The 27974-nt window shown below is 47.1% G+C and overlaps 4 protein-coding genes across 4 annotated transcripts; 3 read left to right on the top strand and 1 right to left on the bottom strand.

Moving 5' to 3' along the window:
* Positions 1-2552: 2552 nt before the first annotated feature.
* On the bottom strand, positions 2553-3635 carry H6S33_011498 (uncharacterized protein; the record flags this gene model as incomplete). The annotated part of the gene is made up of 1 exon (XM_044842866.1): positions 2553-3635. One exon carries the CDS (start codon positions 3633-3635, stop codon positions 2553-2555), a length of 1083 nt encoding a protein of 360 aa, XP_044696266.1.
* A 702-nt stretch (positions 3636-4337) lies between these two features.
* On the top strand, positions 4338-6027 carry H6S33_011499 (uncharacterized protein; the record flags this gene model as incomplete). The annotated part of the gene is made up of 4 exons (XM_044842867.1): positions 4338-4684; positions 4808-4898; positions 4989-5299; positions 5361-6027. The coding sequence occupies 4 exons, from the start codon at positions 4338-4340 to the stop codon at positions 6025-6027; spliced, it is 1416 nt and encodes a 471-aa protein (XP_044696267.1).
* A 4233-nt stretch (positions 6028-10260) lies between these two features.
* Positions 10261-10890, top strand: H6S33_011500 (uncharacterized protein; the record flags this gene model as incomplete). Its single annotated transcript, XM_044842868.1, has 4 exons — positions 10261-10302; positions 10411-10423; positions 10501-10586; positions 10682-10890. Coding segments are annotated over 4 exons (350 nt in total), but the record flags the coding sequence as incomplete, so codon positions are not given.
* A 12084-nt stretch (positions 10891-22974) lies between these two features.
* H6S33_011501 (uncharacterized protein) lies at positions 22975-23952 on the top strand (the record flags this gene model as incomplete). The annotated part of the gene is made up of 1 exon (XM_044842869.1): positions 22975-23952. The coding sequence occupies one exon, from the start codon at positions 22975-22977 to the stop codon at positions 23950-23952; it is 978 nt and encodes a 325-aa protein (XP_044696269.1).
* Between the last annotated feature and the right edge of the window lie 4022 nt (positions 23953-27974).

Here is a 27974-nt window from a genome sequence, read left to right on the forward strand (position 1 = left end):
TCAATATAAAATGCTTATCAAGGCGGTAGATGACACTCCAGGGCACCGCACACAGCCCCTCACGCATCTACTCGAACGGGCTAAATTCTAATTTCGAATATATCCCCATGGAGGAATAATTCCCCATGGAGAAATAGTAGACGCACTCGATCATTCAAAAGGGGATACGCCATGACTGTGCGCAAATACACAGTACAGATAGCGTAAGTACATATAGGTACCTACTCTTTACATCTCGACTCTCATGCAGGAACCCTACCAATACTCAATCAATTGTCTCTCGGCAAAACACGTGGACGGAGAAGGCAGATAAGATTGGCCCAAGCGAGCTTCGCAATAATCAAATTTCACTCACTCATTGAATATCACTCGAAAATACCTTCCGGATTCCGTGGCAGGTGCCGTGCCGGAGGCTTGGATTCTGCACTGAGCTGGGGTCGGGGGTTGTCTGGGCATAAAACCGATTTCCTTCGGAGGTACTGAACCAGCAATAAAACCACATATGACAATATACGTCTCCAATAACTTGCGCCTAATGATAAACTATAAAGTCAAAGAACCTATGCAGTAACTAGAGCTCACGTGAATCTCAACGGAAAAGGACTAAAGGATCGGAGCTAAACGAAGCGAGTGAGCGAGTGAGAAAAAACTCATCCAGGTGACGATCCTAATAGTATGAGTGCCACTTCCTGGAGTCTGGGGGAGAGGGGGATCAACCAGCGTGTAGCGTAACAAAGTTTTCTCTCCCAAGACAAGGCTAGCGATGAGCACGAGTGAAAGTGGCATATCTCCTGAGCTAAATTAGCTCGTATGGGCGGTGATACCTAGAAGGAAATAATGAGACTCTTTGCACTGCTACTACCTCCGGGAAATTCCGGGTTTGGATATGTGGAGGGGCCCGCGTTAATGGACCAAATGAAGTGGCAGAGCTGCGTACGTAAACTACATGTATGAGATACAATTGGACCTGTGATGCTCTCAACCAGCTGAACCCATTGAGAAAAAGACTATCTGTATCCATCACTAGTCCCACGGGGTCGAAGTCTAGACTTCATAAAAAAGAGTGCTTAGCAAGGAAAGCAATGATCATGCTGGCCGGCCTCACTTTTCTCCGCCTTAAGATCTTTAGATGGGCGAAGATCTCAACTAGGGTACCGGTACTGAATGCATTATCATCTTTATCATCTTATCTTTTCTCATTGCGGATCCAACACTATTGCTTACTCAAAGAAGCAAAAGTAAAGGATCAGAATAACATGAAATTGTTAGTATACGCACGCCTGGGGGGGTATGGTTAACCTGGTACGACCAACTCCTCGCACAATCGAAAACAACTTCAGCAAAAAAGTACTCTTGGTGACTCCCTGACAATTAGAAACGGCTCTCCGTATTCCTACAAAGAATAGTGCCTACTCTCATATCCCCCAGTTTAACCATACCCCCGGGATCGCGTCTGGTGAAAAGGCACATAGGTCCAAGAAGCTACACATATTATTTACGATTAAGGACACATCTACTTGTTCACTTTAATTTCCGGTAATGCTGTTAGCCATCTAATTCCTCAACTATCGGTTTCTGTCTTGACCGAAGAACGCCAATTCAAGGTCACTCCTATTATAATTAACCCCCCATGTTCAATTCGTCGACACTCATCACCCGTAACCCTAAGTTTAAAAATTGGAACTTATTTTAACTGGTTAAAACCCCAATTTCTCTGCCTTTAACAGATGGCCCCACTGTTACATCGTGTTCTTCCAGTTAGCTGACACTCCCGGTAGATATCTCAACCTCGTCCCAGTCAGCTGCAGACTGCAGTACATGAGGTCCTTCAGACGCAGTCAGATCCGTTAAACAGCTACTGGGAACTGGGTTCATCATCATAGAGTCACGACTGAAGCGAGGGTCACTTTGCAGGTTAGTCACCAAAATACCCGTGCGCCTACATGTCATTGATCCACAGGTTCTCACTCGACCTCTCATCTCTCACCTCAACCCCAACCAAACCTATCAACCCCTCCACCATGCATCAACCACCATCAACTACAGTATCCCGCCTGGGTTCACCGCCTGATCGATTCTCACCTCATGCCAAATCAGCCCATGTCGACCCACCCCGCTAGCCTTATACAACGGCCACACATACAAAAGCTTCATCTATAAACATTTCCTTCCACCCCCACTATACATTCACAAAAAAGCAAAGGGAGAACGAATAACGAGCAAAACATCCATCCATTCGATCAGCTGCCGTGCACACAGGACCTATAACACGAATCACGGAGTAATTTTATAAGGCACTTACTTACGTATGCACACCGCGCCGGAGCAAAGGAAGTTTACGGTCAATGGGAGGATATCGATATCTGCCTAAGAAGCACAGTTGCGGCACAGAAACATTAAATGAAGGCCTAGCCTTATTGCTAACGGATTATTCATGATAGCTATGGCTCGGTTTTACTCTTGTTAACTTACTAACAATCGAGCTTTTTTGGTCAAAGTAGCATAGCAGCAAACGATAATGTCCTCCGGACCACGATCGCCGTGACCGCCCATCACTCCAACTTACCCCGGACATAGTCCTCGCCCGGACTCGGCCACGAGTAATTGCGCCACTCGTTCTTCGCCACGTCTCCGGCGAATACGCTTTGTACCTGTCTGTACAGATGTTTCCTCTCAAGAGCTCCCACGACATCCCCCCAGATGGCCAATAGCTCCTCGAGCTCTTTCAACGAGCTCACGCTGCCAACCGAAACCCCCATTTTCCCCCCCACATCCACCTTTCTCCCTGCCACCACCGGACTCACCGCCGACCCACCCCTAGCCCCATCCCGCACCCACCCCTCAATGCTAAACCGCAGCGCCAACGTCTCCAGCTTCCCCCCCGTCCCCGCCACAACCCCCGCCGCCTCCGCGCACCTCTCCCGCAGCTCCCCCGGCGCCGGATGAAAATCGCCTATATCCCCCACCGGCACCCCCTGGCTCCTCAACAGCCCCATCCCCAACGGCGACCCATTCAGCACACACCCAACGCCCGCCTCCCCCACCAACCGCCCCAGCACCTCCTCCGACGCAAGCACACTATTCTGCAACGTGTAGTGCGCATACGACATGACCGCATCCAGCGCCTCCCCCGTCTCCTCCTTCACCCGCTTCGCCAGCTCCACCAGCACGCCCGTCGGATACCCGCTGATGCCCACATACCTGCACTTCCCCTCCGCCCTCAACTCCCGCAGCGTCCGTACGGCCACCACCACCTCCTCGGCACTCACAAACTCTACATCATGGCAATACACCAGATCCACATATCCCGTGCCGAGGCGCTCCAGCGAGCGGTCCAGCGACCGCCTCACCCAGTCCGGCGAGTAGTCAAACGTGTCGGCCGCGATGCGGCCCACCTTGGTGCTAAGTATGTACGACGCGCGGTCGTGCGGCGCCGTGGCCAGCGCCGCGCCGAGCATAGACTCGGCCGGCCCGTAGTACGGCGATGTGTCGAAGGCGGTGATGCCGGCGCTGAGCGCTGTGTGCACGATAGCCGTGGTGGGCAGCAGGTGCGGGGTGCTGTTGTATTGGTTGTTGAAGGTTGTGGTGCCGAGGACGAAGGGAGGGAGGATGCTGGAGAGGGTGGGGCGTGACATTTTTGCTGTGCTGCACTGTGTGTCTTTGAAGGGGACGGTGGGTAGGTGAGTGAAGGGAGGGGGAAGGGGGAGATTGAGAGGAGCGGGGTGAGTGGGAGAGAGGAGAGAGGCTGCTACGGGCTAGAATACTAGTGAGACAAGGCCAATCACAACCCGCCGGGCGCTTGTGTAATCTGTCTGGATACTGGCATAATCACAGGCTACGGAAACTGACACTGTGGAACAAAGATAAGAGAACACCTAGGGTATTGTACGAATGACGACGGTGTTAAAAAGCTGCGTATCTATCGATATCGCTGTAATTATAAAACCTAGATGCCTACATACATAGCTAGGGCTATTAACACATTGGCGCAACGATCATGAAGATATCACCAACGCAGGAAAACCCAAAATCAGATACGGCGGGGCCACCTCCTGCGATTAGGCATAAACGTTTCTGTGTTGTGCTGCTGCACGGCGCCGTCATTTCTGATATCATTGGAGGAGGCCGAAGATCGAGATGCAAGGGATGCCGATGCTGTAAATCTAAGAGCCTCCGCAGTCATATATCTACATATATATCATGTCTACTCTAAATCCAAATGCTTCAATATCCATGTTGAGTTCAGAGCCGCACAAATAAATCCCAATGCTGCTGCTACCAATATCGTCGCAACACCTGACATACCACAACCTCAATCCCCACCCCGCCAATTGAGAATGCATCTCACCCACCTGCCTCCAGCGTCTCTTCCCGCGTTCGCGCATCTGAATCAAATACATCTAGCGCTAAAGCCAGTCACCACTCCTTCCTCTGGTACCGGTCTACACTTTAGCTCTACCGCCGCCGACGACGATTCAGGGCCTCTCGTAAAAATCCCACAGGATCTTATACTCTGTGCCTCCACCGTCGAAGCCCGCGCTAAATATGACCATCACCTTGCGGAAGTCCTGAAGGCTGTCGGAGAGTTCGCCAGGAGCCCAAGGGGCGCAATAATGGTTTTTTTGTTGGTCAGCTTTAGTACAGCTGCCGGGTTGGGTGTTGGGCAAAGGGGTGCGTGGAGTGAGTAAGTGGCTATTGATAGTTCTCTTACCGTTGTTACTTTTGCTATCATTGTCACTGCTGCCAATACTAGCGTTGTTTTTGGTGGTAATGATCGTTGGACTAATATCTATATGGGGCCGGAAAGATATGTCAAATTCCTCCCTGATCGGGTAGCACTGCCAACAACCTGGACCGAGCACGAGCGTCATCTTCTGAAAGGCACAAGTCTAGCCACAGTAAATCACTCGTTCTTCTGCTTCATCAGATCTCACTCTTCCGGGAGGATTCGGCCCCGAATACTAACCTAATAATCATCACACATATAGGCAGTAGAAGCCAAGCTGCACACCCTCATGACTGAGTTCACGCATCTACAGACTAGTACAGCTCACCTACCATGGTGTCAGTCCCACTGGTGGGATCCTCCTGAGGAGCTTGTACTCGAGGACTGGATCCATATCGATTCGATTTTCCGGTCCCGCGTGTTGCAGTTCCCCCGATTGGGTGTGGGAATGGCGCCAGTGCTGGATTTTGTTAACCACGGCGATTCAAATGCATATTATAGTATAGATGAAGAGGGTGATGTTGTGTTACTATGGAGAGAAGGCGTAGAAAAGGAAGGAGAGGTTTTTATCAAGTACGTACTATACGTTTGGTGTACACATGCATGAGGATGGCTAATAGCACCGGTGGTGTAGCTATGGAAGTGAAAAGTCTGCCGCCGAGATGGTGTTCTCATACGGTTTCATCGACGCCAACATGTCTGACGCCTTTTGGCTATCTCTCGAGCTGCGTCATGACCCGGAAGACCCACTCGGTTTAGCCAAAGAAGCAGTGATGAAGGAATCACTGAGGTTAAGAATTTTTGTGTTGGATGATAAGATAGCCTGGCTGAGCACTTTCATTTGGTTAATGTGTGTCAACACCGAAGATGGGCTGTCATTCAGGTTATTGCAAGAGAACGATGGGAGTAAGAAGCTGTTATGTACGTGGGAGGGGGAGGTAGTGGAGGAGATCTCTCACCTAGAAAGCTTACTAGAGAAAAGCGCACTATGGGAGGTGTACCAGCTGAGAGCGGTGTCCCTTGTCCAGGGAAGAGTGATTGAGCAATTGAATGAGCTGATGGCTGCAGAAGAGGAGATGCAGAGTATAACTGGAGAAGTTGGTGAGACGGCAGAGAGGTTACGAGTTTTGGAGGGGAATCTATTGAGGAAGGCGGTAGATGACTTGGAGGTGCAGAAAGAACAGTTAGTGGAGACGGAAGTGGTAAAGGAGTACCTGAAAAAGATGGCGGAAGATGAGAGTTTTGAGGAGCAGGCTGAGGATCAAGACGAGATTCAAGACGATGATGAAGATTTACGGTGAAGTACAATATTGAACACCGGGATCCATCAAGAGGTTTTGTAGATAAGAGAAGAAGGTATCCAGCTCCTCGATAGCTCATATTTATACTCAATTTCAAAGGGCTAGTTGGCATCTAAGTTATACAGACCATATAGTCTGATACGAGTGGTCAGTTTGTCACATAAAGCTCCCTCTACTCTTCAATGATGACACGCAGTTTCAGCGGAAGAATTCGATCTCGATATTCTTGAATAATCTGTGGGTAAATCTCCCCCTTCAAAACCAACCAATCAATCAATCAATCAAATCTATGAATTAAACAAAAAAAAAAAAAAAAATCAATCAAATCTCGTCGACTCAGGATCTTCGGATGCGAGTGATATTCATGTCGCACCCGCTACCTAAATGATAGAACCCTAACCCATCCTCAGGTTTTTTGTCATTAAAGAAGTCCCACGGCCTCTACCAGCGCAGAAAACGCATCACTTGATGCATTGTCTATACAAAAATGGTGCGTAAATGCATAAATTGATGCATAAACCTGTCGAGGCTTCTGTAATATCGTCCAGCCGTGAATTTATTGACAACTTTATTGATTACTTTACTGACAAGATTATACTTGAACACATTTGCTGATGTATTACCGTACAAGAACGAATTTACAACGACTTTTGTCGTATGTTCGATTTTACCTTCGATTTTACCTACAATCTGACGTAAGATTAGTGTTCCCCGTGAGACGAGCCGGCTCACAAGCTTGGCTCGAGACAGCGGGCTCGAACCCATGAGACTGAACAACCCATGAGACGAGCCTGCTCGAGACTTTTATCAATTCTGCTCGAGCCTGTCTCGAGCCCGCCAAGAATTGGTAATCATGGGGAATACTATACTAAATTTATATTAGTTTTAGCCAAGCAGAACCTTTTTGTCGTGACTACTTCAACCATCCCTAACCGTGGGCTCTCAACTAATGATAGTACCTAATTCTGAACTATGGATCGTTTCTAGCCATCAAATTCTTGCCAAACAACGGCCTGGCGCCAGCTTCTAATGCCTCTGTAGGATCTCTGAAGCCGCCGCTCGTCTCGAACCGGCTCATGGGGAACACTACGTACGATTTTGAACTTCAGCTTGATATATTAGTATAGTTCTTAATTCTAGTATATATATACATACTTATTTACTGATACATTTCCTGATTTATAATTGAACCCTTGGCGGAATGAGACTGTGATGCATCATTGATGCATTGCTGATGCATTGTTGATGCATTGTTGATGCATTGCTGACATTGCTGATGCATTACACAAATTCCACAGTTTTTTAGTCGATGATGTATTTACGGATGCAATTACCGATGCATTTCTTCCGGTACTAGAGGGCAGAAAGAAAAACTGCTTATCCTACTAATAAATACATTGATATATACCGTCAGTCAAATTGCAAATGCAGTCGTCTTTGTTTGATTTTTTGATCAATCAAGCACAATCTAAATAATTATATAGACAAAGCTAGGTCTCCCTTTAAGAATACTTACAAAGCCTAGTCTATAATAGTTAAGTATCCAGTACAGTAAACTACCGGCATGTTTAAACGGATTAAGTGGACATGTTGTGATAATTATTGTGTGGGTTAGGGTTTCATATAATTCTATGTCATATAGATGGCACCATAGATTGATTGAATCACGACGAACTATAATCGAGTTGATTCAAGAATATTTAGATTGTAATCTCCGGTCTTCTCACGGTCCCTTTGAGTGTTCACGGCGCATTGTATAATATGAAACAGTCTTTGTGTCAATCATAATTTAACGGCCAAAAGACAATCATTGAGCACTCAGATATATAGTCAATTAGTTGTATATATGTGTACCCTGTATATCACGTGCAGAAAGAACGGACAAGATACAAGCTACCTTATTCCAAGTATAATCAATCGGGTACACCGAGAAGTCGTTGAGCTCGAGACTGTCTCAAGACCCGGGCCGTGCCCCTCTCGAAGACAGGAAGCAAAACAAGACGCGATCACAAAAACAACCCATAAACCAGCTTAAGTAGCTTCAAGGTCTTCATAGCTCCTGTAAAAGTGGCAAATATAAAATGTCTTAATGGTTAGGGTTCACCGTAGACCAATTATCACACTATACATACTGTTATTCACATGTGACTATCCCAAAGCCCTATCAATGCATACATTAAGAGAGAATATAGACAGATCTAGAGCTGGTACTGAGTTATATCGTTATACTCGTCCCCCGCGCACACCACATGGCATATTCTTCAGCTGCCGGAGTCCCTACACAAGACCGGACCACAATCTCCTTTCCCCATAACCATCAGCTTACAAAGCCCCGCATAAGCCGTGCACGGCCTGCGACCGGCGTTCGATATTACTGCTTCCCCGGTTTATTACTTTAATTTACAGGGTTAGGGTTTTGTCCCGAGTTTCATCTAGATGAAGTAAGTACTATCCAGTGCTTCCCGTCACTAACAATCACTCGCCCACTGACCGTCTCTAGCCACCACTGGCACCCAAGCAACAAGCAACAAGTAAGAATCTAAACTCCATATTGAATGAAACAGGGAGGCCAATGCGCTCAGAGGGCGGATCCGGCCATCCTCCTGCCTGATATGAAATCTCGATCCTACTGTTTCAAGTGATATCATGGCCGCTGCCACCGTGACCAATGAACACCATATACCATATATCCACTGTTTGTGCCAACGGCCTTGGGCGGTAACGGTAACTCTGGCTAGCTGGCTTATCGGCTATAGCTCTGTTGATTGATAACTACATGGCATGTGCTCTTTTTTTTTTTTTTTTTTCTATAGCATGAATTTCGGCTTTCAATACGTAATCTTTGGCTCATAGGCTGGCCGTCGATAAGTTGTTATAAGACACTTTGCGGACATCATGAGGACAGCATCGCTGTACAGTAGGTATACGCGCGCAAGAGGTGCAATATTATGCTCTCACCAGCTCGTTTTCATTAGCAGCATAGACCAAACTAGTATATACTCCAACCGCCAGTTTCACTACGATCAACATCTTCAGCTGAGATACGTATTGCCGTCACAACCGGTCTTCTTCTTCCTTTCTTCAAATATTATCAACATGAATAGTGATTTCTGATGATGTGTCAATCGTATGAAACGACGATCTTCCCATTTCCCCAACAGCATATGCGTCCATCCGAAGGAGGCGTCTCCGAAACCAGGTAACGCACCCCCTCCAACATAAGTACACTTTCCTCGCAAGTCCAGTCCACGAGTAACCAACAAGTAAAGTCAAGTAAAGTAAAGTAAGCTATTGGAAACATCCCATATCATAGCACCGGACGTACGCCGCACCAGGAAGGACGCTGACCGTGTGTCCGGGGGGGGAGGGTCGGTCTAGGCGTAGAGTGGCAGTTAGCTTGGTAAGAGCCAGGCAAAGGCTACGATACGCCTTATTTTCCATTCGCAAATCAATGACAATAGGTGTTGAAACATTCCCCCAGCTCAAAGCGGGACACATATTCATGACGCATCACTCGCCCGTTTTTTCTTTTTCTTTTTCTTTTCCTCAGCTGGCCGGGGTGGGCCGAGGCGGGTGCCCTGTAATTTTGCTGATGGTGATCATCGCGGTCGGCTTTCAAACCTCACCGTAACAGAAGGTGATGCCGAGGTGAGCTCGAGAAGAAAGCGTTACGAGCGAAACGTCTATTTCGGCTCGGATGCATACCTGTTATGCGCGCGGGTTAGGGCAGGTACATAACTCCACACATCAGGAGCAGGCAGAGGTAAGTAACTGCTTGCATTGAAAGTGGCTGATGCCCTTCAGCTCGAGCCTGGCTAGCTGCCACGCACATCGACAATTAACGAACGTCTCGATCCGATGATTCCATCCCGTGCTGTGATTGGCCGCCACGTCGATTAGAAACCCCCAGTCGTGAGATTGGCGTTGGAAATATGTGCTGTGGGGGGGAAGATGAGGAAGGGGAAGAAGTTAGGCTGAGCTGCTTGCCAGTCAGTCAGTCAGTCAGGTAGATAGCCTTGGGTGATTCTTTATGATGCAACCCGACGGTAAGGGGGCAGAGAGAACCTTGTGTCTTATGCCTTGCGGGCATTCTGATTGGGCGAATCGAGAGGAAGAAGCGCAAGATGTTCATTAATTAGTTTAAGGGTACATGATACCAATGTACCCACCGTCATGTATCCTCGAACTTGTTTAATTGTTTCCTTTTCTCGACTCTCTCTCGAGATCAATCACATGTCCACGCCCACGCCTCATCGGCCCAGCTCGGAGCCAGAGGTCAAGGAGAAACAGATCATCCACGGCCACAGCATGAATCGCAGAGCAGAGCAGAGCAGAGCAGAGCAGGGGCCAACAAGTTGAATCACAGCAGCAGCAGGACCATAGCTAGCAGCAGTATGTATGTAGCACTTGAGCACAAACCATCTTGAGACTTGACATGACAGGTCGCTAAGCAACATCTCCCCAAAAATCAAGATCCGGCAATCCCACACGGCGAATTGGGCACCATCTTTTATTCCTTTTTCTTTCTTTTCGCCACGGGCTATTATTCCCTATGTAAAGTACAGTCAAGTCGATCCCGTTTAATTGTAGATCCCGTTGCTTGACTGCGTGCTTGCTCATTCATGGGCATGCCGTTGCGCGCGCGAGACTCTAGCTCGACTCACAAACACTCACCACCAATCCCAGCACCAACGCCCACGGAATGAGAAACGCTTCACACTTTCGCAAGGCAAGCACTGCTGGCCAACGGAATGGAATCAACTCAACTCCCCCATACAATACCCCTCATACACATCACATCACATCACATCTATCCGCCCCCGGGCTCATGACCATGTTACCGATGAGCCCTGTAGGGAATAGGTAACCCATAAACCCATAGATACGGGCTGGGCTGGCAACGGGCTGTTGATCCAGTTTTAGTTTTTATTTTTATTTTTTTATTTTTTTATTTTTTCGCATTAAGCCTACTAGCTAGCTAGTAGAAACGTCTCGTAAAGACGACGACGACGACGACGACGACGTGCATCGAGACTAGACTGGGGTGCTATGCGAATATGTGTATTTCTACTGGAGTAGAGTAGGACAGAGCATGTAAAGTACGAGGTGGAGTATCATGTAGCTGGAGGTGGAGGTAGAGTGGAGGTGGAGGTGGAGGTCGAAGGTATTCTAAATTTGCATCAGATTCTCGTCATACAGGACCTTGTCCATCCTCTCGTCTCGGTTGAGTAAGCACGAAAACCTGGTTCAACGGAGATCGTAAAACCAAAGAATATTCCCACCACCACCTGCACCACCAATAGCAGCAGCAGCAGCAAGGTGGTCCTATCTAAAGTTGAGTGGCCCCGTCCTTTTGGATTACATATTCTTCCGTCACTATTATTACCACATGTAAAGTACCGCTACTATTACTTTTCCCGCGATTGCGTTGCGCGGCGCGGCGGGGAGAATGGGGGGCTGGCCGCGAATTGGAGTGTTGTGGAGCTCCAGCTCCAATTTATAATTTAGTTCTATTATATCTCCTCTCCGCTCATGCTCATGCGACCGCCATGCTTTGATATGATCCATTGATATATGTATGTATGTAGGATGATGATGATGCTGCTGATGATGACTGGATGACTCCAAGCGCACGTACTCTCCGGTCCACCAAGTGCAAGTGCAAAAGGAAGAATTCAAAGATGAAGAAGAAGAAGAAGAAAGCGCAGAAGTCCGTCCGCTCGTGGCGGTGCTCAGCGCTGGGAAAATGCCATCCATAAACCCGGAGTAGCCCGTTTGCCGCAACCTGTACCTACAGCTTGCATGTAAAGCAATGTAGAGCTTGGCGTTGTGCGGTCAACGCAGCTGGTTCATGGGAGATCACTCGCAGAGCCCACTCACAATTGCCAACCGCGTGGACATTGACTGATAACCACCGGCGCATGCGCAGCAGCGTCAACAACAGCGCGAGTTAATTCATCAAACTCAACAAACATAAACCTTGTTACACTTACCCTGTTTCTGTTGCTGTTGCGCGGCGGGCATCCAACGACATTAACAAAAAAAACAAAATATCCACCGTATATCAAAATAGCAAGAATTAAAGCTGTAAAAGAAAGGGAAAACGTGTCAGCTCATTTTACCGGCTTAGCCTCGCTCGTACTTTTGGGAAAGGAGATTAAGGGACCTCGACCTCTAAGCTATAACTACATAAATGCCTAGTGCAACCAGCAGCAACCTTCAAGCAATAACTCCCAGTACGAGTATGTAGAGTGCAGTGCACAATAACAAACCCCGGCATGGCAGCGATAATACATGTATGTAGGTCATGTAGATCAGATCAGGCTCTCACCAGCTCGGACGCCCGCCAGAAACACTGTTTGATCAGAAATACGTATACGAACATTACTTCGTTCTCATAATTAATTCTTCCTCAATCATTGCTATGCATGCCCTACTTCTTGCTTCGCCCATGCCATCCATGCCCATCCTTGCCAATGCCAATCGAATCATCCAAACGATACCTTGAAGGATTGCTTTTTAGGTTGACAAATCATTGATACTGCTACCAGAGCTACTACGCCATTAATGGACCGGATGCATAGCACTGGTAACTAAACTTGATGCATATATAATAGGCGAAAGAAAAAAAAAGGAAAGAAAGAAAAAGGGCTACAGCCTTGTCTCTGTCAGTCAGTTGGTCAGTATATACAATACGTACCACGGCACTGTTTCCGAGCTGCTTTGCTCGCGAGTCAAAATTATAAGCCACTGGAATTCAGTTGTGTCTTGTTACACGACCTGCATACTACATCTCTTGCCCTGCCCCACGGGTGATAGTGGTTGTGGATGTGGATGGATGGATGGATGGATTAGTCACAATCGATTTGGATTTCGAGAAACGCCCATTTCTTGTAAAACATGACGGGTTCGAATTAACGATCAAGTGAAATATACATATATCATGTCGAGCAAATGCGGCGCGGCGCACAGCTTGTTGTTTTCAGGTTTTTTTCATTCTCTTCCGTACTTCGTTGCTTTTCTTTTTTGTTCCTCCGACCGGGAAGTCAAGTCAGTCATGGGCAGTAAGAAAAGCCAAAAAAGAAAAGAACCGCAAGACCGGTAAGGTAAGCATTAAAGCTGGGCGTATAATGTAGATCAACATCCCCAAACTTAAGCCCTCCCCCAGGGATTATTAACGGGAAGTGGAGCAGCGGCCACCATAAATCAAAACAGAGCATAAAAGTAAATAAACAGAGGTAACGATGCCAGGCAGCCCTTAAATGATGTTTCAGCGAATAGATAGGCCCCACTACCGCCATGCATTTCCCCCACCAATTGATTGGCAAGCAGGGCCACGATTTCAATATCGAGGAAGAAGCAGCATATTAACAGCAGCATCAGCAGCAGAATAAGAAAAGAAAAGCCCACCACAGGGGTACTGCGTGCACGTGCGCTTTGCCTTTCCTCCGCCGTTCGACGATTCGACGTTTATATTGTGTTTTACGATTCGATTAGCCTGCGTTGCATGCGGGCTCCCATTGGTCAACAGCACACCACCGAAGGCTCCAAATCTGAGTTTTGTGATCTTGATCTGCGTCGGTGTTACTATTAGCTCTTTTTATGGTTCCCTTAATTCATGAGCTCTCACGACTGTGAGCGAGCTAGTAGCGCTTCGTTTCGTTAATTCCTTTTTCTATTTTTTTTTGTAGGATTTCCCCCGCGTGCTCACATTTCTTGTTCACTTTCATTATTATATTTAGTTTTTTTTCCCCTTCTTCGTCGGCCTGCGAAATATATATATATTATTACTTCACGAGTCAAATCAAAAGCCACGAGCCCAGATGTCCGAACCAGTGGTGTAGAAATATCAGTGGCGGCGAAGACATCCACCGGCGTCGTCGCCCCACTCGACCTCGTCTCTCTCCTCCACTCACTTCACCCTGCGAGCACCGTCTATTCCATCGTAAGTTGTTTTGTTGTGTTATTTGTTTTGCACACCCGTTGTTCCTTTTTCTTCGAACACGTATTCTTCCCAGCCAGCTTAGCTAGGGCTTTAGAGTAGATGCGATAGATCAGTCTTTTTGTAAACACGACGACTCGGGACGACCCTTTCGAGATTGCCCTCACTCACTCACTGAGCGTAATCTATCGGGTCGTGAGCAAAGATGAGTGAATTAGGTAGGTAGCTTAGGTGGTTAGAGTAGAATCAGTAGATGTGCATGTAAGCAAGTAAGTAATTATGTGGAGCGGTCGCTGTCGAGTGGATATGTATCACTCACATTCAACCCGGACACTCAATCTAGTACCGCACCCACCACTCCCCTATCTATTTTTACGTCCCCTCAACCGGGCGCGTCTATCACAGCCTGTCACTCGATCGCGGGGATTATCGTTCCTCACTCTTCGAACCTACATACCATCATACCTACATACATACCTTTCTCATCCTCAACCCGACCAACCGATGTTTGCAGGTGTTTCGAAAGAACATAAAGATCCTGGTCGCGGTCGAGGACAAAATCTCGAATCGAGATCGAGTATTGAATGGAGATGAGTAAAGTCAATCAGGATCTGCGAGGTAGGTTTGTATTTAACCCAGCGCAACCCGGTCAAGGAGGGAATCAATATATCGACTTGCCTGCTGCTAGTACTGCTAGCTGCCAACCTGGCCGCCAACATACAGACAGACAAAATAAATAAACAAGTAGAGGCGGTGGTGAGGATGTAAGAAAATAAGATAACATGGTATGCCAGTAGAATAGAGGCATACCTACCCCATGAAAGGCACAGCCAGTAGAGTGACGGCATATATCATCCATCTAGTCAATCAATCAGTCAATCAGTCAGTCAGGCAGGCACGCAGGCAGATAGACCGTAGAGTACCCGACCAGCCACCGGCCGGCATGACAGGGAGGTCTTGTTTGACCAGAGAAGTTACTCCACCCACCCACCATCATCCAAGAAAAAACGAATAGCATGCACATAAAGCTTGGTTGTCAAGACATACACCATTCCCGAACGGGGTAATAAATATATCTCCAGTAGTAGGCGACGTCGGGCGTCCACCGTCAAGACATCCAAGCAGTGTCAAAGGCCCCCAAAACCGAGATATTCTAGCTACAATGCCCCAACCACCGTATGGCCGTACCACGCATGTATCGGGCGAGAAACGAACAAGTGGTAATCGCCGATAGCGGAAGTGGGGGAAGGACCTTTATATGTATCAGCGTAGAATGCTCCATGTGTACATATCTTTTTTCGGTCTAGGTCGGTTTTGTAGAGCAGAGTGAATGATAGTTGCTGCACGATATCATATCGATGACTCGACTTTTCTCTTTCTTCCATCCTTCGCTGCTTCTACCGCATAGAGTCTTTCTTGTTTATTTTTTTTCTCCTTTCTCTAATTTGTTGTTCTGCTGCAGTTAGTAGCCCCGAGTGATGGTTCTACTTCTAACTAGTCTCATGTCTTATCCCATTTCATGATGATCGAGTTGAGTTGCTTCCGCTCTCCTGCTTGCTTGCTTGCTGGCAGCATATCATGCATCATACATACATACATACTTTTACTCTACTCTAACTCTACCATAGAGAGTTTAAACCCCGAAAATACGGGGGAAAACCCGTCAGTGTGATATGTCGCCATTGCGGTTTCCTGAAACGGTCAAGACCCGGAACAACCCTCGAGGAAAAGAAAAATTCTCACGAACTCTAAGATATGTATGTAAGTTACGAGCTAAGGTAAGGAGTAAGAAGCATTGGCATGAATTGGAGAATGAGGGAAGGGGAAAGAAGGCTTGCGGCGAGTGAGGAAGGGAGGGATGGACGGTGCAAGATATCATGCAGAAGATAAACCGCACAGCGCGCACTAAATATGTAGGTATTTGGTTAGCTGCATTACTACTTTACTCTACTCTAGACTAGAGGAGAGCAGCAGCATGTGCAATACTCAACACCAGAAGAAAACATACTTTACCTACTTTACTCTATTGTGCAGCGCAGCAGCATATCATGTAGTCTATGATGGATCGGAACATTCCCTGCTGTCCACGAGATTGACGGATTACCCCTCACTGTTTCCGTTGCATGCGCTGCAGCATCCATCCACGGTATTATGATTTTTTATTTTGTTGCTTGCTCCTCCCCTCATACATATCAAATTCCGGGAAATAATATCATTTCGCTCTGCATGCCTTACACGATATCAACGAATAGAGTGTATAGGAAGGAGTCAATGTAATAGAGTAACGTACTCGGAGAAGGCAGGTATGCGTGGCCGAACCGACCCTGACCTGACCTTACCTGGGTATTATCAATTTTCTGATATCGCTTAATTTGCTTGATCCCTTCATACCGGCGCCGTACCAGGCTGAATCGAATGTCGAACCAGAGATTCGCAGGCGGCGTAACTGTCACCCCGGGCCTTGCGAGCACGGTATGGGTAACGCAATTAGAGTACATAGCAGCAAGCAGTTGCAATCTGCTGCGGATAAGGAAGGATAAGTAAAGTAGACTGAGCATGTATCAGACCCTTTCTGCTGTGGACCGGACGGACCCTGTTCGATCGGGGTGACCTTGCAACAAACGGTTGCTACATAATAAATCGCATCGCACCGCACGCTGCTGCTGCAGCAGACGGCGGACGTAACAAGCTTAGCAAGACGAACCAAAATAACAGGCCCTACCTAAAGTACAGATCAGTACTCGCAGCAGGTAACAAGTACCCGAAAATGCACGTCCTAATCTGCAATTTCCATTGGAGTAGAAAGTCAAAAATACACCAAAAACTTGCAGCTGCATATTCGGGTACTTCATGCCTGTCGCGAGTAGAATAGGCATCAGGCAGGGTTCCGGTAGGTGGGTAGGTAGGGAAATTCAGGCGAATAAATCTCGAATGATGACATGTACGTACCTACATGTCCATTCTAGGTAGATTAGAGTAAGTAGATATGTGTGTACCTGCTCCAGAGTACGGTATGTGATCTCCAAGTGGAGTAGACACAGTCAGTACTCTACTCGTACTTTACCAGTGCTCTGCCTAGTATGTACCGGTAGTTACAAAAGGCATGTACCTACCCCCCCCGACGATGGGGCACACCGCCAGTGCACAAACAAATCAAATCAACCAGGCCAGGTGCAAGAGAGTAGGTGTAGTAGAGTAGGTGATCAGTGCCACAACTGCCTACAGCTAGGGCCATTCCAGCTTCATGCTCCAGGTGGCGCACTCCGCGAGGGTAACTACCACCAAGCCCAGGGATAGTGCTAAGATAAAACAATTTATTCATAGCCGCGTTAATTGGTTAGCCAGATGAGCAGGAGGTGGAGGTGGTGTTGAGCGAACGAACACAGGGAGAAACAAAAATTATCCGACGACGAAACCCGCCATACCCCATGCCATGCAACAAAAAAAAGTTGAGCGCCAGTTCGTTAATAGAACTTGCAAGCGAAGGGCCAATAGCCAACTCAACCTGAAGTTTTCCCGAATCCTTGCGCAAAACAAGGTTCAGGCGCTTGGGCATTGGGGAAAACGTGCAGTGCAGATCGCAAGGGTCTTCTCTGGAAGATGGAGGTGAGGTGAGGTGGGAAGTGGATAAAAAAAAAGGGCACTTGTGAACTGAACCTGTCTCTGCTAACCCCTCTAAGCCATTATTGGCACTGCATATCTGACCTACATGCCGACCCAACCTCGAGCGTCGATAGAGTAAAAAGTGGCTTCTCTCTCATCAAACGGTCGCTGATCAAATCTGTTTTTGTGTTCCGACCCAATCAACCAAACAATTTGCCATCGAGTGTCATGAAAGTGCATCACGATCAAGGAGCAGAAGCGCAGCGCTGTGAAGATTACGCAAAAACAGTGACCACAAACCCTTCACCCTCCCCTCCACCCCCCAGTTCTACAGGCTTTGCTCAGATCAGGCAATCTACACAAGTTTCTGATATTTGTGTTTCGTTTGTTTTGTTCATATCCGCAGCCAGCGGCGCGCGGCTGGTTACGTTTTCGCATACTGAATGGCCTACACCGGAATCTTCGGAAGAAGGCGTTTATATTTTTTTTTCCTTTTCGGTTTGGCCCAACTCTAAGATTGCACTTTCTTCTTCCAACAAGTTCGTCCTGGTTGAAACATCTTTTGTGTTCCATTTTTTCTTTTCTTTTTTTCCATCATCTTCGTTCCCACCCACGAGGAAAGTTCATGGCCAACCGGTCGGGCGATCCATGTCTTTTTCTTCTTTTCTTTTTCCCCATCATCTTTCTTCATCTTTTCTTTTTCCTTTACTACTTTTGCACCTAGCGGATCATGATTTAGTTTGGTTGGGTCCTAGTTCCCAGGGCCCTTGCTCGTTATGTAGGCTGGGTGGAGGACAACTTGGCTGCCGGCTCACCTCGCTCGGGGAGCAGGCTCGGAGACAGGCGATGACGTTTGATAAAACATGGCAAATTAGCGCCTCCTGGGTCGAATCGGTTTTCTGGAAATTTTGCCGGCGACGGGGTCCAGAATTTCCAGATCCCGAGTTAGGTATTTCTATCAGACTTCCTTCCTGTGGGGGCGAACCGAGTGGGTTATCTAAGGAAACGATATCCTTGACCCTATGCCCAGGCTACCCTGGTGGAGCAGATAAATAAGCGAAACTTGCTTTCTTGGCCCTTGAGCGAACACGGGCTGCAGATCTTGATGGACTAGACCTGGACAGTGATAGGGCGAGGGGCCAGGGGCACTCATTCACTGCCTACTAGAGGGAATTCTCCTCTTCGTGGTACGGCGGCGTAAGTGACCCTTAATAAGTGGATTAATATGCGTGCTCACTTACCGACAAGATCAACCAGGAATGAAGTGTTATTGACACTGGCCGGTCAAAGGTTGTAAGTGAACAGAGCCTGTGGGTGAATGAGTGATCAGTCAATGATAATTTAGTGAGAGACTGAGTCTACTAGGTAGCATGTACCACCTAAGCTGGGACGCCCGTCCCCAAACTCTACATATCATCCATCGCCTGTGTGATACTGTAAAGTGGCTCATGTATATTTCGAATTCAGCCCCCTAGCATCCTTCAGCCGTCATCTTGCATTGATGCTGTTGTCTGCCCGGAATTGGGCGCGAGTTCGGAAGGTACACAAAGCTAAAAGGCAAGGAGGATATTTGGATTATCCTTTTTGAGATCACACACAATTGACATGGAAACCCCCATCCACCCGTGGTGGATTAACAGTATGTAGCACAGAAATTAACTGCCTGTCTGGCTATATACATATCTGTGGCCCAGTCAGTCATCAATCCATACCCGGAGCAGGAGTAGCAGCACTGCAAAGGCTATTTATGTGGGGCAAGACTTATTACCGTATGTGAGATTTTTTCCCAGGCCTCGGCGCAACTTGTGAGCCTGAGAACACAGAGAGAGAAGAGAGAGAGAGAGAGAGCAAGTTACGCGTCCTCCGATTCGTCCGCGATCGTTCTAGAGTTAGATCAGTAGTGTCACCTATGTACCAGCGATAGCCAAATATGCCTCTAACCACTTATTACATCGCCAACTAGCTTCCATCACGAGAGTTTTCTGACACTGGGCTGGTATCTAGTCACATACTCATCCGCGTCATTCTGCTGCATCTTCTCCGCTTCAGACCATGTGTTGGCTGTTTGGAAATATGGACAAAATCGACGGCCATTGGCAGAAAATTGGGGCTGTCCCGGCAATCTGGCTGGGCGTCAACCTTGACCCACAACTCGGCTTTCTGATCGTGCGTCCGTGCAGCATCACATCCTCGCGAGTCGCGACTCACTTTCGTTGAACCGTATCGTAGTAGAAATAGAGAACCAACTCATTTTGGAGCAAGGCCTTGTCCGACCAACCAACCACAGACGAGGCTTGTGACAAAGGCAAGTTTGAGTGGTCTAGGTCTTCGTCTTTTTTTTCTTTTCCTTTTTTCCTTGCTAACTAATGTTTTTTTTTTTCCTTTTTTTTTTTTTTTGATGGCTTGACGTCTGTTGTTTTTCTGCTTTGTGTGGTTTTCACGATGTCTGATCATATGCATAAGCCACCCGTGAACTATGTTTTTGGTCTCTCTCAGGCTCATAAACAGGACTGAAAAGTTGTTATTATTGTTATGATTGTCCTGAGTATTATTGTTATTGTTTTCTCTCTCTTTTTTTTGTTATTATTATGATTGAGCAAGCAGTGAGCATATCATGCAGCCAGGCAAGAGGTGAGGGGAGGGCGAAGGGGAGATCCAATCTACCGTCATGCCCATAGCAAAGGCAAAAAACAACATCTCCGATCCATCGATTATATCGGCTTCAAGAGTAGGTACATACATGAAGTTAATTAAAGCAGACGAGAGGAAGGGATCATCATCACCTCATCTTTTACCTAAAATGATTTATTTCCTTTTTGTTCCATCTTATTCCTTCGGATGTTCCGTTTCATATCAGGTGTTTTAATATTTGTGGATAAGCGGAATATCGGACATGAGCACCATAGCGAAAAGAAGCAAGCGAGGGGATAAGGTGGATATGGATGGGGGTGGATGTAGGGAGAAGAAGGAGGCAGAAGCAAGCGGCGGTGAGGGGATGAAAAGGTAACCAAGGTGCATACATACGACGACTACGACTACGACGAAGGCGAGGTAGGACGGTATGTATCCTTTGCACTCTAGATACAACACGAGCTCGTGGGGTGCAAGAAAAAAGAGTGTTCGGGAATATCCATGCTTCATCTGGATGCATGGCGTTTTTGAATGCTTGGACGACTTTCCTCTAACTACCCTCTACCACAAAAAGTCTAAGGTAAGTTGTATGTCGATACATGTATGTAGGATGCTGCAAGGTAAGTACCACAAGAGTAAATAAAGCACTGTCATCCGCTCGCCATGCAGTTGAACCAGCGATGGATGATGGGTCTGCTACCGTCTCGGTATTATTTGTAGGTGAAACCCAACGGGATTCTTCCTCCAAGCATCCCCCACCACCACCCACATACCCACACCCAACCCCTACCCCTACCCTACCTGATCATGTAGGCCTATCAAACTGATCTCTTCAACTGCACCCTTTAACATTGACCCCTGCACATCTCCACACAAGCCATGATCCCACAATCCACCCCAAATCTGGCCCCCTGCGCCCTGCGCCCGTTTGCTTCATGACGATTGGAGATGCATGCCCGGTAAGGTTCGGTGACGCTAGGACGCAGACAGCTTAACTACCCGCTGTTCCATCCACCGTTCCTACCTGCTCTACCTTTATGTATGTGCAGCCCTCGCTAACTCGGATGATGGAATCTTGTCGGCGGTCGATGCGCCATCCATCATCCTGGCTCAGGAAGTTGGAGTCTACCAGGAAGGAGTTGGAGCCTCGTCCCTCCTCCTACTCCTCTTGATATGCCTGTCTCTAATGGTTTTGTGTCTCTGTGTCCCTTGAATTCATGTTGTGTCTCTGTTCTTGAGACTCAGTCTGAATGAATACCTAATTCACATCACATACATACATACATCCTATCCATATCCACACTTACTCCATGATCAATGCTGGTCCACTCACCCTCCCCTCATGATACTGGTGTATTCTACATACACTACGCCTACCTACCTAGGCAGGTTGGACACAATTCATCCATCCATCCATAACACACCCCAAACTGAACTATACCATACCATACTATCATCGTACATTTCTGACTCCATGTCTGTCCTGTGTCTGTGTCTGGTCTGGTAGAGTATCTCCTCCTCCTCCCTCCATGCCACATGTATGGCCTCAGTTCCCGCATATGTCGGGCTCCTCCTCCCCAATCAATTCCATCCCTTCCAACAGGAAGTATGAACTGCAAACCTATCCATCTGTTTCAGCCGGCATTCTCTCCCTTATTTCCATCATATCGTCTCTGGCTACCATGGTGGGCTACCCTGCCTAACAGGAAGGCAATATCGAAATGTAGAGCAGCAGAGCGGAGGATGAAGCAGAAGCAGCGCCAACTGCTTCTATCTCTCCTCTCCTCTCTCTGCTGTTACATGATGCTGCTACTGCTGATGCACCTTCCCACACGCGAATGCGGTGCGTACGTATCATAATTTTCCCATTCCAAGCCAACCAAAAGCCTTCATCTTACAAATTTACCACACGCCGTATATGTACGTAGGCCGGTAGGTAAAGTAAGGTAGGCAAGCAGATAGGCAGGCAGGCAAAGGCAGACGGATTGTGTGTTTTTAGTGTTTTTTTACAATACATATCCTTGCCATTGCATATTTTTTTCTTTTCTTTTTCCCATTTTTTTATTCCCTTCCTCACTACCTTAGCCAGCCAACGCCATGTACGTTATTGAAATCCTGATACTTTACATGTCTCCGCGGGAAGCCGCCCATTGCACAGTACGCCATCAAAAATGTAGTCGAACTTCTCCATGCCTACTGAATCGAGATCTTTCAGCCGCGTGCATGATGGTCTTTCCCAAGCGTCCCACACACTGACCCCCCTCCCATCTATCCCATCCATCCCTCCTCTCTGGAACCCCAGTTCCCCGCCCCATGTCTTACTAGTCTAATAGCAACTACATATTCAAACTACTCATCGTCACTTAGACACCTCTTATTATAATGACCCGGCACCCCCTTTCAATTTCCGTTCCGCCTCCCCCTCCTTTGGGTTCTTCCGTGCCCCCAACCCCAGCAGAGTGTTTCTCTGGTCAGCCGCTTCACCGTGCACATGTGGCTTGGGAACTGAAGCTACATATACTACTTATCAGTCCTCTTCCTCCTCCCTCCATCACTATCGTATCTCCACCCACCCCCCCACAATCCATATCTACGTCTATCAAAAATATCATCACATCATCATCATTACCACTACTCACTCACAATACTTCATTGAATTGTAAGTTCTATTGAATACTTATATATATCATATATATAACGACTACATACTGTAAAAGATCATCTTTTAACATTGCTTCAGTAACGCCCCAACCAAAAACCAAATACTCATAATGTCTTCATACACCACAATGGATGAGTCTTTCACAAACGAGAACGAGATCTACTACGCAAATTCAAATTTCTCAAATTACCCAATGTTCACAGAACAGGAGCTGTATTGCTTCTTGCCCGCCGAGCAGAACATATATCAGAATACGGATGGAGCAGTGTACCCCCAGTTTGCGACGGGATATTACGACAATGGGATTGTCCCAATGCAGGATTGTTATTCAATGGGGATTCAGGATGGATATATGAGTGCGGAGGAGGATGCATTTAGTTGCCAGCCCAGCCCGTTTCTCGAGCAGCAGTACCCCAGATCTTCGTTCATGAACAACAATGGGTCTCCAATCACCCCTTCAGGATCGCCTCTTGCGTCGGAGATCGAATATTATCACAACTCAGTACCCTCGTATATGCTTGTTCCCGGATATCAGAATGACCAGGTTCAAGAGTACAACAGCTATGATGTCCCTGCAGCCTTCAATTCGTCTTCTGTCCCCTCGTTGGCCAGCAGCATCAGCTCCCAGGATACCATCTTGGATTCACCCTGCATGTCTTCCCCAGCATTGGGCAGCCCTGGATCCGATGGCGACGAGGATGAGGATGAGGAATATGAGAACGACTTGTCTCTCCTGCCCAACCAGGGCAACAAGGAGCTCAGGGGAATGGGCCTTTACGACTCGCCTCCAGATCTTCTTTACACCAACTGTTCCACACCTACAGGGTGCTCGCCTGTCTCGCCTCACGCCACATTGGGAAAGGGATTGGTTTTGGAGAGGAGCTTTGGGTTGCCGGATGAGATGATGATCAAGGATGAGTCATCGGGGAAGATTGTCAAGGGAAAGCTTGAGGCCGAGGAGGACGATGAGGAGCCAATGATGTACGATGAGGAGGAGTGTGGAGAATGGGATGGCACTTACCAAAACACCTTCCAGCCACAGTACGATATTTCTTTTTATGCTTCTCAGACTAATAGAGGGTGGTAAATATTTCTTACTCTACTTTTCTTTTACTGTCTATATTATACTGGGTTTGGTGGTTTTGGCTTTTTTGCTTGGGTGTTCTGTTTTATACATTTTTTGCGATACACTGTCTGATATGGGTTTGGTTTGGCTTTTGTTTTTTTGTTGCTCATAGGGGGTTATTTGATTTTTTGCGAAGAGGTCAAGTTCGAGTTGTCTTTTTTTTTTACATACTGAGCTACAGGCCTGTATCATTATCATGAGTTTTCTTTGTCCACTCATTCAGCGTTTGGTGTTATAGCGGCATTTTTGGGGATTACTATTATTTTTCTTATTGGGCGGGTGTTCTTTTTTTACATTAACCTTTTTTGCGTTTATCAGAAATTCATCATGATACTGGGGTGTCTTAGCGGGGAAAAGCATTTTTTTTTCTTTTCTTACCTTTTTGCATTAGTTTGGTTTTACAAAAACCAATTGTATCAATATTATATTACACCACATACGTATGTGGTGGTTTCAGAGCATAGCACGAGAACGGGTGTTTTTTTTAGGGTTCATAGGGAATCTTTTTTACATCCATGATATAATTACAGTATTATCCTTCTATCATTTCCCTTTGCCGCACATACTTGGTGCAGTGTGCAGTGCAGTTCAGTTCAAGAGCATTTTTTTAGTTTTTTTTTTAGTTTTTTAGTTTTTTCTCAGTTTTTTGCTTTTCGGGAGAGAAGGGATGGTGGTTTAGAAGTACAGCTCAGCTCGAGCCTAACTACTATCTACTACTGTAGTTAGTAGCTTCATTGTCGTGGTCGTTCGTCGGCAATTTTGCTGCATGTGATTATTAAAGATTTCATAGGGTGTACGGTGTCAGGTTAGCCGGGGTTTCATTTTCCGATTTTTCGTACTTTTAGATAGATGGACGCTGAACAGGATGCATGGGTTTGGAAACGTTACGTTACGTTACGAGGGGGTGTATACGTGGGTTACATGTATCATCATCATCACTGGCAGTATATAATACGAGTATTTTAGTTTTAGTTAATTACTTGGTTTGACTCTCCTCTCTGATGATCACTAGATCAGCTAGATATAGATCACAGTCTTACTATTTTATCTGCATCGATGTCCATCTACCATGAGCAACGCAATATGGGGAAGTCGGGCGGCGCGCGGACGGACGCTCAAGGAAGGAATGTCCATGGAACATGCTAGCTAGACAGGAAGGAGGAGGGCTTAGGGGAATAAGAATACAAGAGCCGGTTTTCTACAAGAACAATAAAAACGTGCTCTTATAATTACGATGTAGTTACATATGTAATGATCCTCTCTCCCCCGGCCGGCGGTGCCATGCCGGCCCCTTGATCATTACCTCTTACTATCATGATCGTATCCGTCCATCCCACATTCTACCCTGCTCTATTATTATCATTATTACCCTACTATTACTGCCTAGAGTAGAGTGTCTAGCTACATTACCTGTCTCACCCTGTTCTGCTCTGTCTTGGGCTGGGGGTGTTTTGTTTGTCTTGTCTCCCATCGGCTGCGTAACCTGTTGGATCGATCACTGTCCCTCTCATGCAATATATTAGTCACCAACCACCGGGAAGTTTCCCGCTCTATCGAACAGGACGGTCTCACACTTCACACCTTCACCGCATCATGTGCGAAGAGGAGCGAGAGAAAAAAGAAAAAAAAGGTAAGTTAGTTTATGTGCAACACTTTTTTCGGCTTTTTTATTTTTTTCGACCCCCCTTCGATCCCATCCCATCCCGGCCTTTTCGAAGGTTCTTTTGGTTCTCTCTCCATATCCCGGCTGCAGCAGCGCATCATCCCTGCTTCAGGTATGTATGTATGTATGTGGGTAGGGTGGTGATTAAGGCTTATCGACCGCACGAGACAATCACAATCGGGGGTTAGGTTATAATATGTCTAGCTAGGGGGGTTGTATGTGGAGGGGGAGAGCTGACTGAGTACTCATTCTAGGTGATTGTCTTGCCGAGCCTTAGATGGGTATCCCTACTCTACACCTCTACAACATGCTCTAGAAGCTGCATTAATCAACGGCCGTCCGTCGTCGGTGAAGATAGGCATGCATCCGCCGTTGTCTTCGTCGTTTCTACTACGAGTGGAAGGAAGTGTGTAGAGCATTTCGACGTGGACTGGCCGGCTGGACGTTGGCTTGCACAGAACTGTACTTTACCTGGCTAGAGTGCATATTTTAGACTGACTACATGTAGCTCTAGCTACTCTCTCTAGATAGGCAGGTAGGTGAGGGAGTATTTCTAGAGTGCTCTACCTACACCACATACCTCTGCTCTACATACCTCTACTCTAATCCTCCGTCTACTCCAGGATATCTTACAAAAGTAGCAGCCCAACGACGACGGACCCCATGCACGAACTGTAGGCCGATGGCACATCGAACAATGATCCCACCCCATGGCCCATCTGAACCCACGCACGCAAATCGGGCATCGGGAGTTAATTATGAAAAGGAAAAACACCACGATTCGGGGGGCCCGGGGGTTGGTTTATCACTCTCTCACCTAGAGTACCTGCTACCTAGGTAGGGTTTGTAATACTCCTGCTGCTGTTGTTTATAGCGATTTAAGCGAAGCCGCAGAGCAAAAAAACAACATTATCCACAAGTAATAATACAATACCATGTCACCTCACCCCCCCACACACAGACAGACACAGACACATACATATAGTTACAACCCCCGCGCGCGTCCTGATCCACTCCGGGCTCCCCACCCCGTGTTTCAACTGTTTTCAATTCTGGAACCGACCCGAGGTTGGACGTCCCTGCCTGCCTAGCTAGGACGTAGGCAGGAAGGCAGTTAAGGCGCGCGCGGGCTAGGCTAGGCTGGGCAACAAACATATCATCCAGCACTGCAGGGTAGGGCTGGCTGGGGCTTGATGAGCTGAACCTCTATCTCCCTCTCGATTCATGATACTGCTGCTGCTGCACAGTGGGAGCGGCAGAGGGAATATATTGTGTGCTTTTCCCAGCTAGCAGTTGGCTATGAGAAAGAAAAAAATATATACGCCGGCGTCGGCGCGGGCCCCCTGGAATTCCGTTTCGATTCTCCCTTCCTGGTAGGATTCTCGTATACGTTACGTTACGGTACGGTACGAGGAATTGGAAAAAGTATTGCAACACATGTACCTACATACATATTCATACTCCACTCTAGGAGTAGTCGGACGTCTATTTAGGGGCACGTTGCTCATGTATGTAGGTACGATGTACCTATCACATACATTATCTACATTACATGTAGGGTAGAGTTACATGTACCGGCTGGTGCTGCTGCTAATTACATGTACTCACATACCAAGTTATATATGCTCACATAGTGAGATTGATTTGAATATATATTCCGCGCGCGCTCAGGACGGAGCGGAGCTAGTGGAGGACGCCGTCAGCAGGCAAAGTGGAAACGAAATACCGGGGGATTGGAAACTTTTGGGCCTGGACGGATGGCTGAGCGTTTAGTTTAGGCATTTCGAGAAATTAAAGAGGAAGATCGTATCAGTTGTGTACTGTACGTGTGAGCGCTCATGATGAGGAGGCTATTTTAAGATTGGTCAGATATGAGAAGAGGTATGTAGGAGTGGAGAATATACGGTATGTGCAATATGGTACATGTTGTATCGTACTCTACACTCCGAATGTTCCATGTACCGACGGTATTTACCTGCTCTTCTCTCTAACACTGTTCCGTTTAAATGGTATGTAGCTAGATGGAAAGGGTTCACATTACAATATCGGAATTTGCCTTTATGTACTCCTTCTTCTTCTTTCTCTTCCCTGAGTTTTCTCGCCGTTCCCCCCGCGCGTGGAGGCAGCTCTAAGGGGCAAGCAAACTAACGTACGTCCTCACTTTATGTACAACATTACCTTTTTTTTTACCTCTGCTCTCCATCGGTTGGGGTTTGAGATCGCTTGCGCTTGGGTAACCGTGCACTGCTTGCTTGACTTGCTTGCTTGCTTCCTACGTGGCGGTAGGGTAGAGAGAGAGGTAAGGTCAGGTAATATAGAC

The sequence above is a fragment of the Morchella sextelata genome (assembly GCF_020137385.1).
Source record: "Morchella sextelata strain SCLS chromosome Unknown scls_6, whole genome shotgun sequence".
Lineage (NCBI taxonomy): Eukaryota > Fungi > Ascomycota > Pezizomycetes > Pezizales > Morchellaceae > Morchella > Morchella sextelata.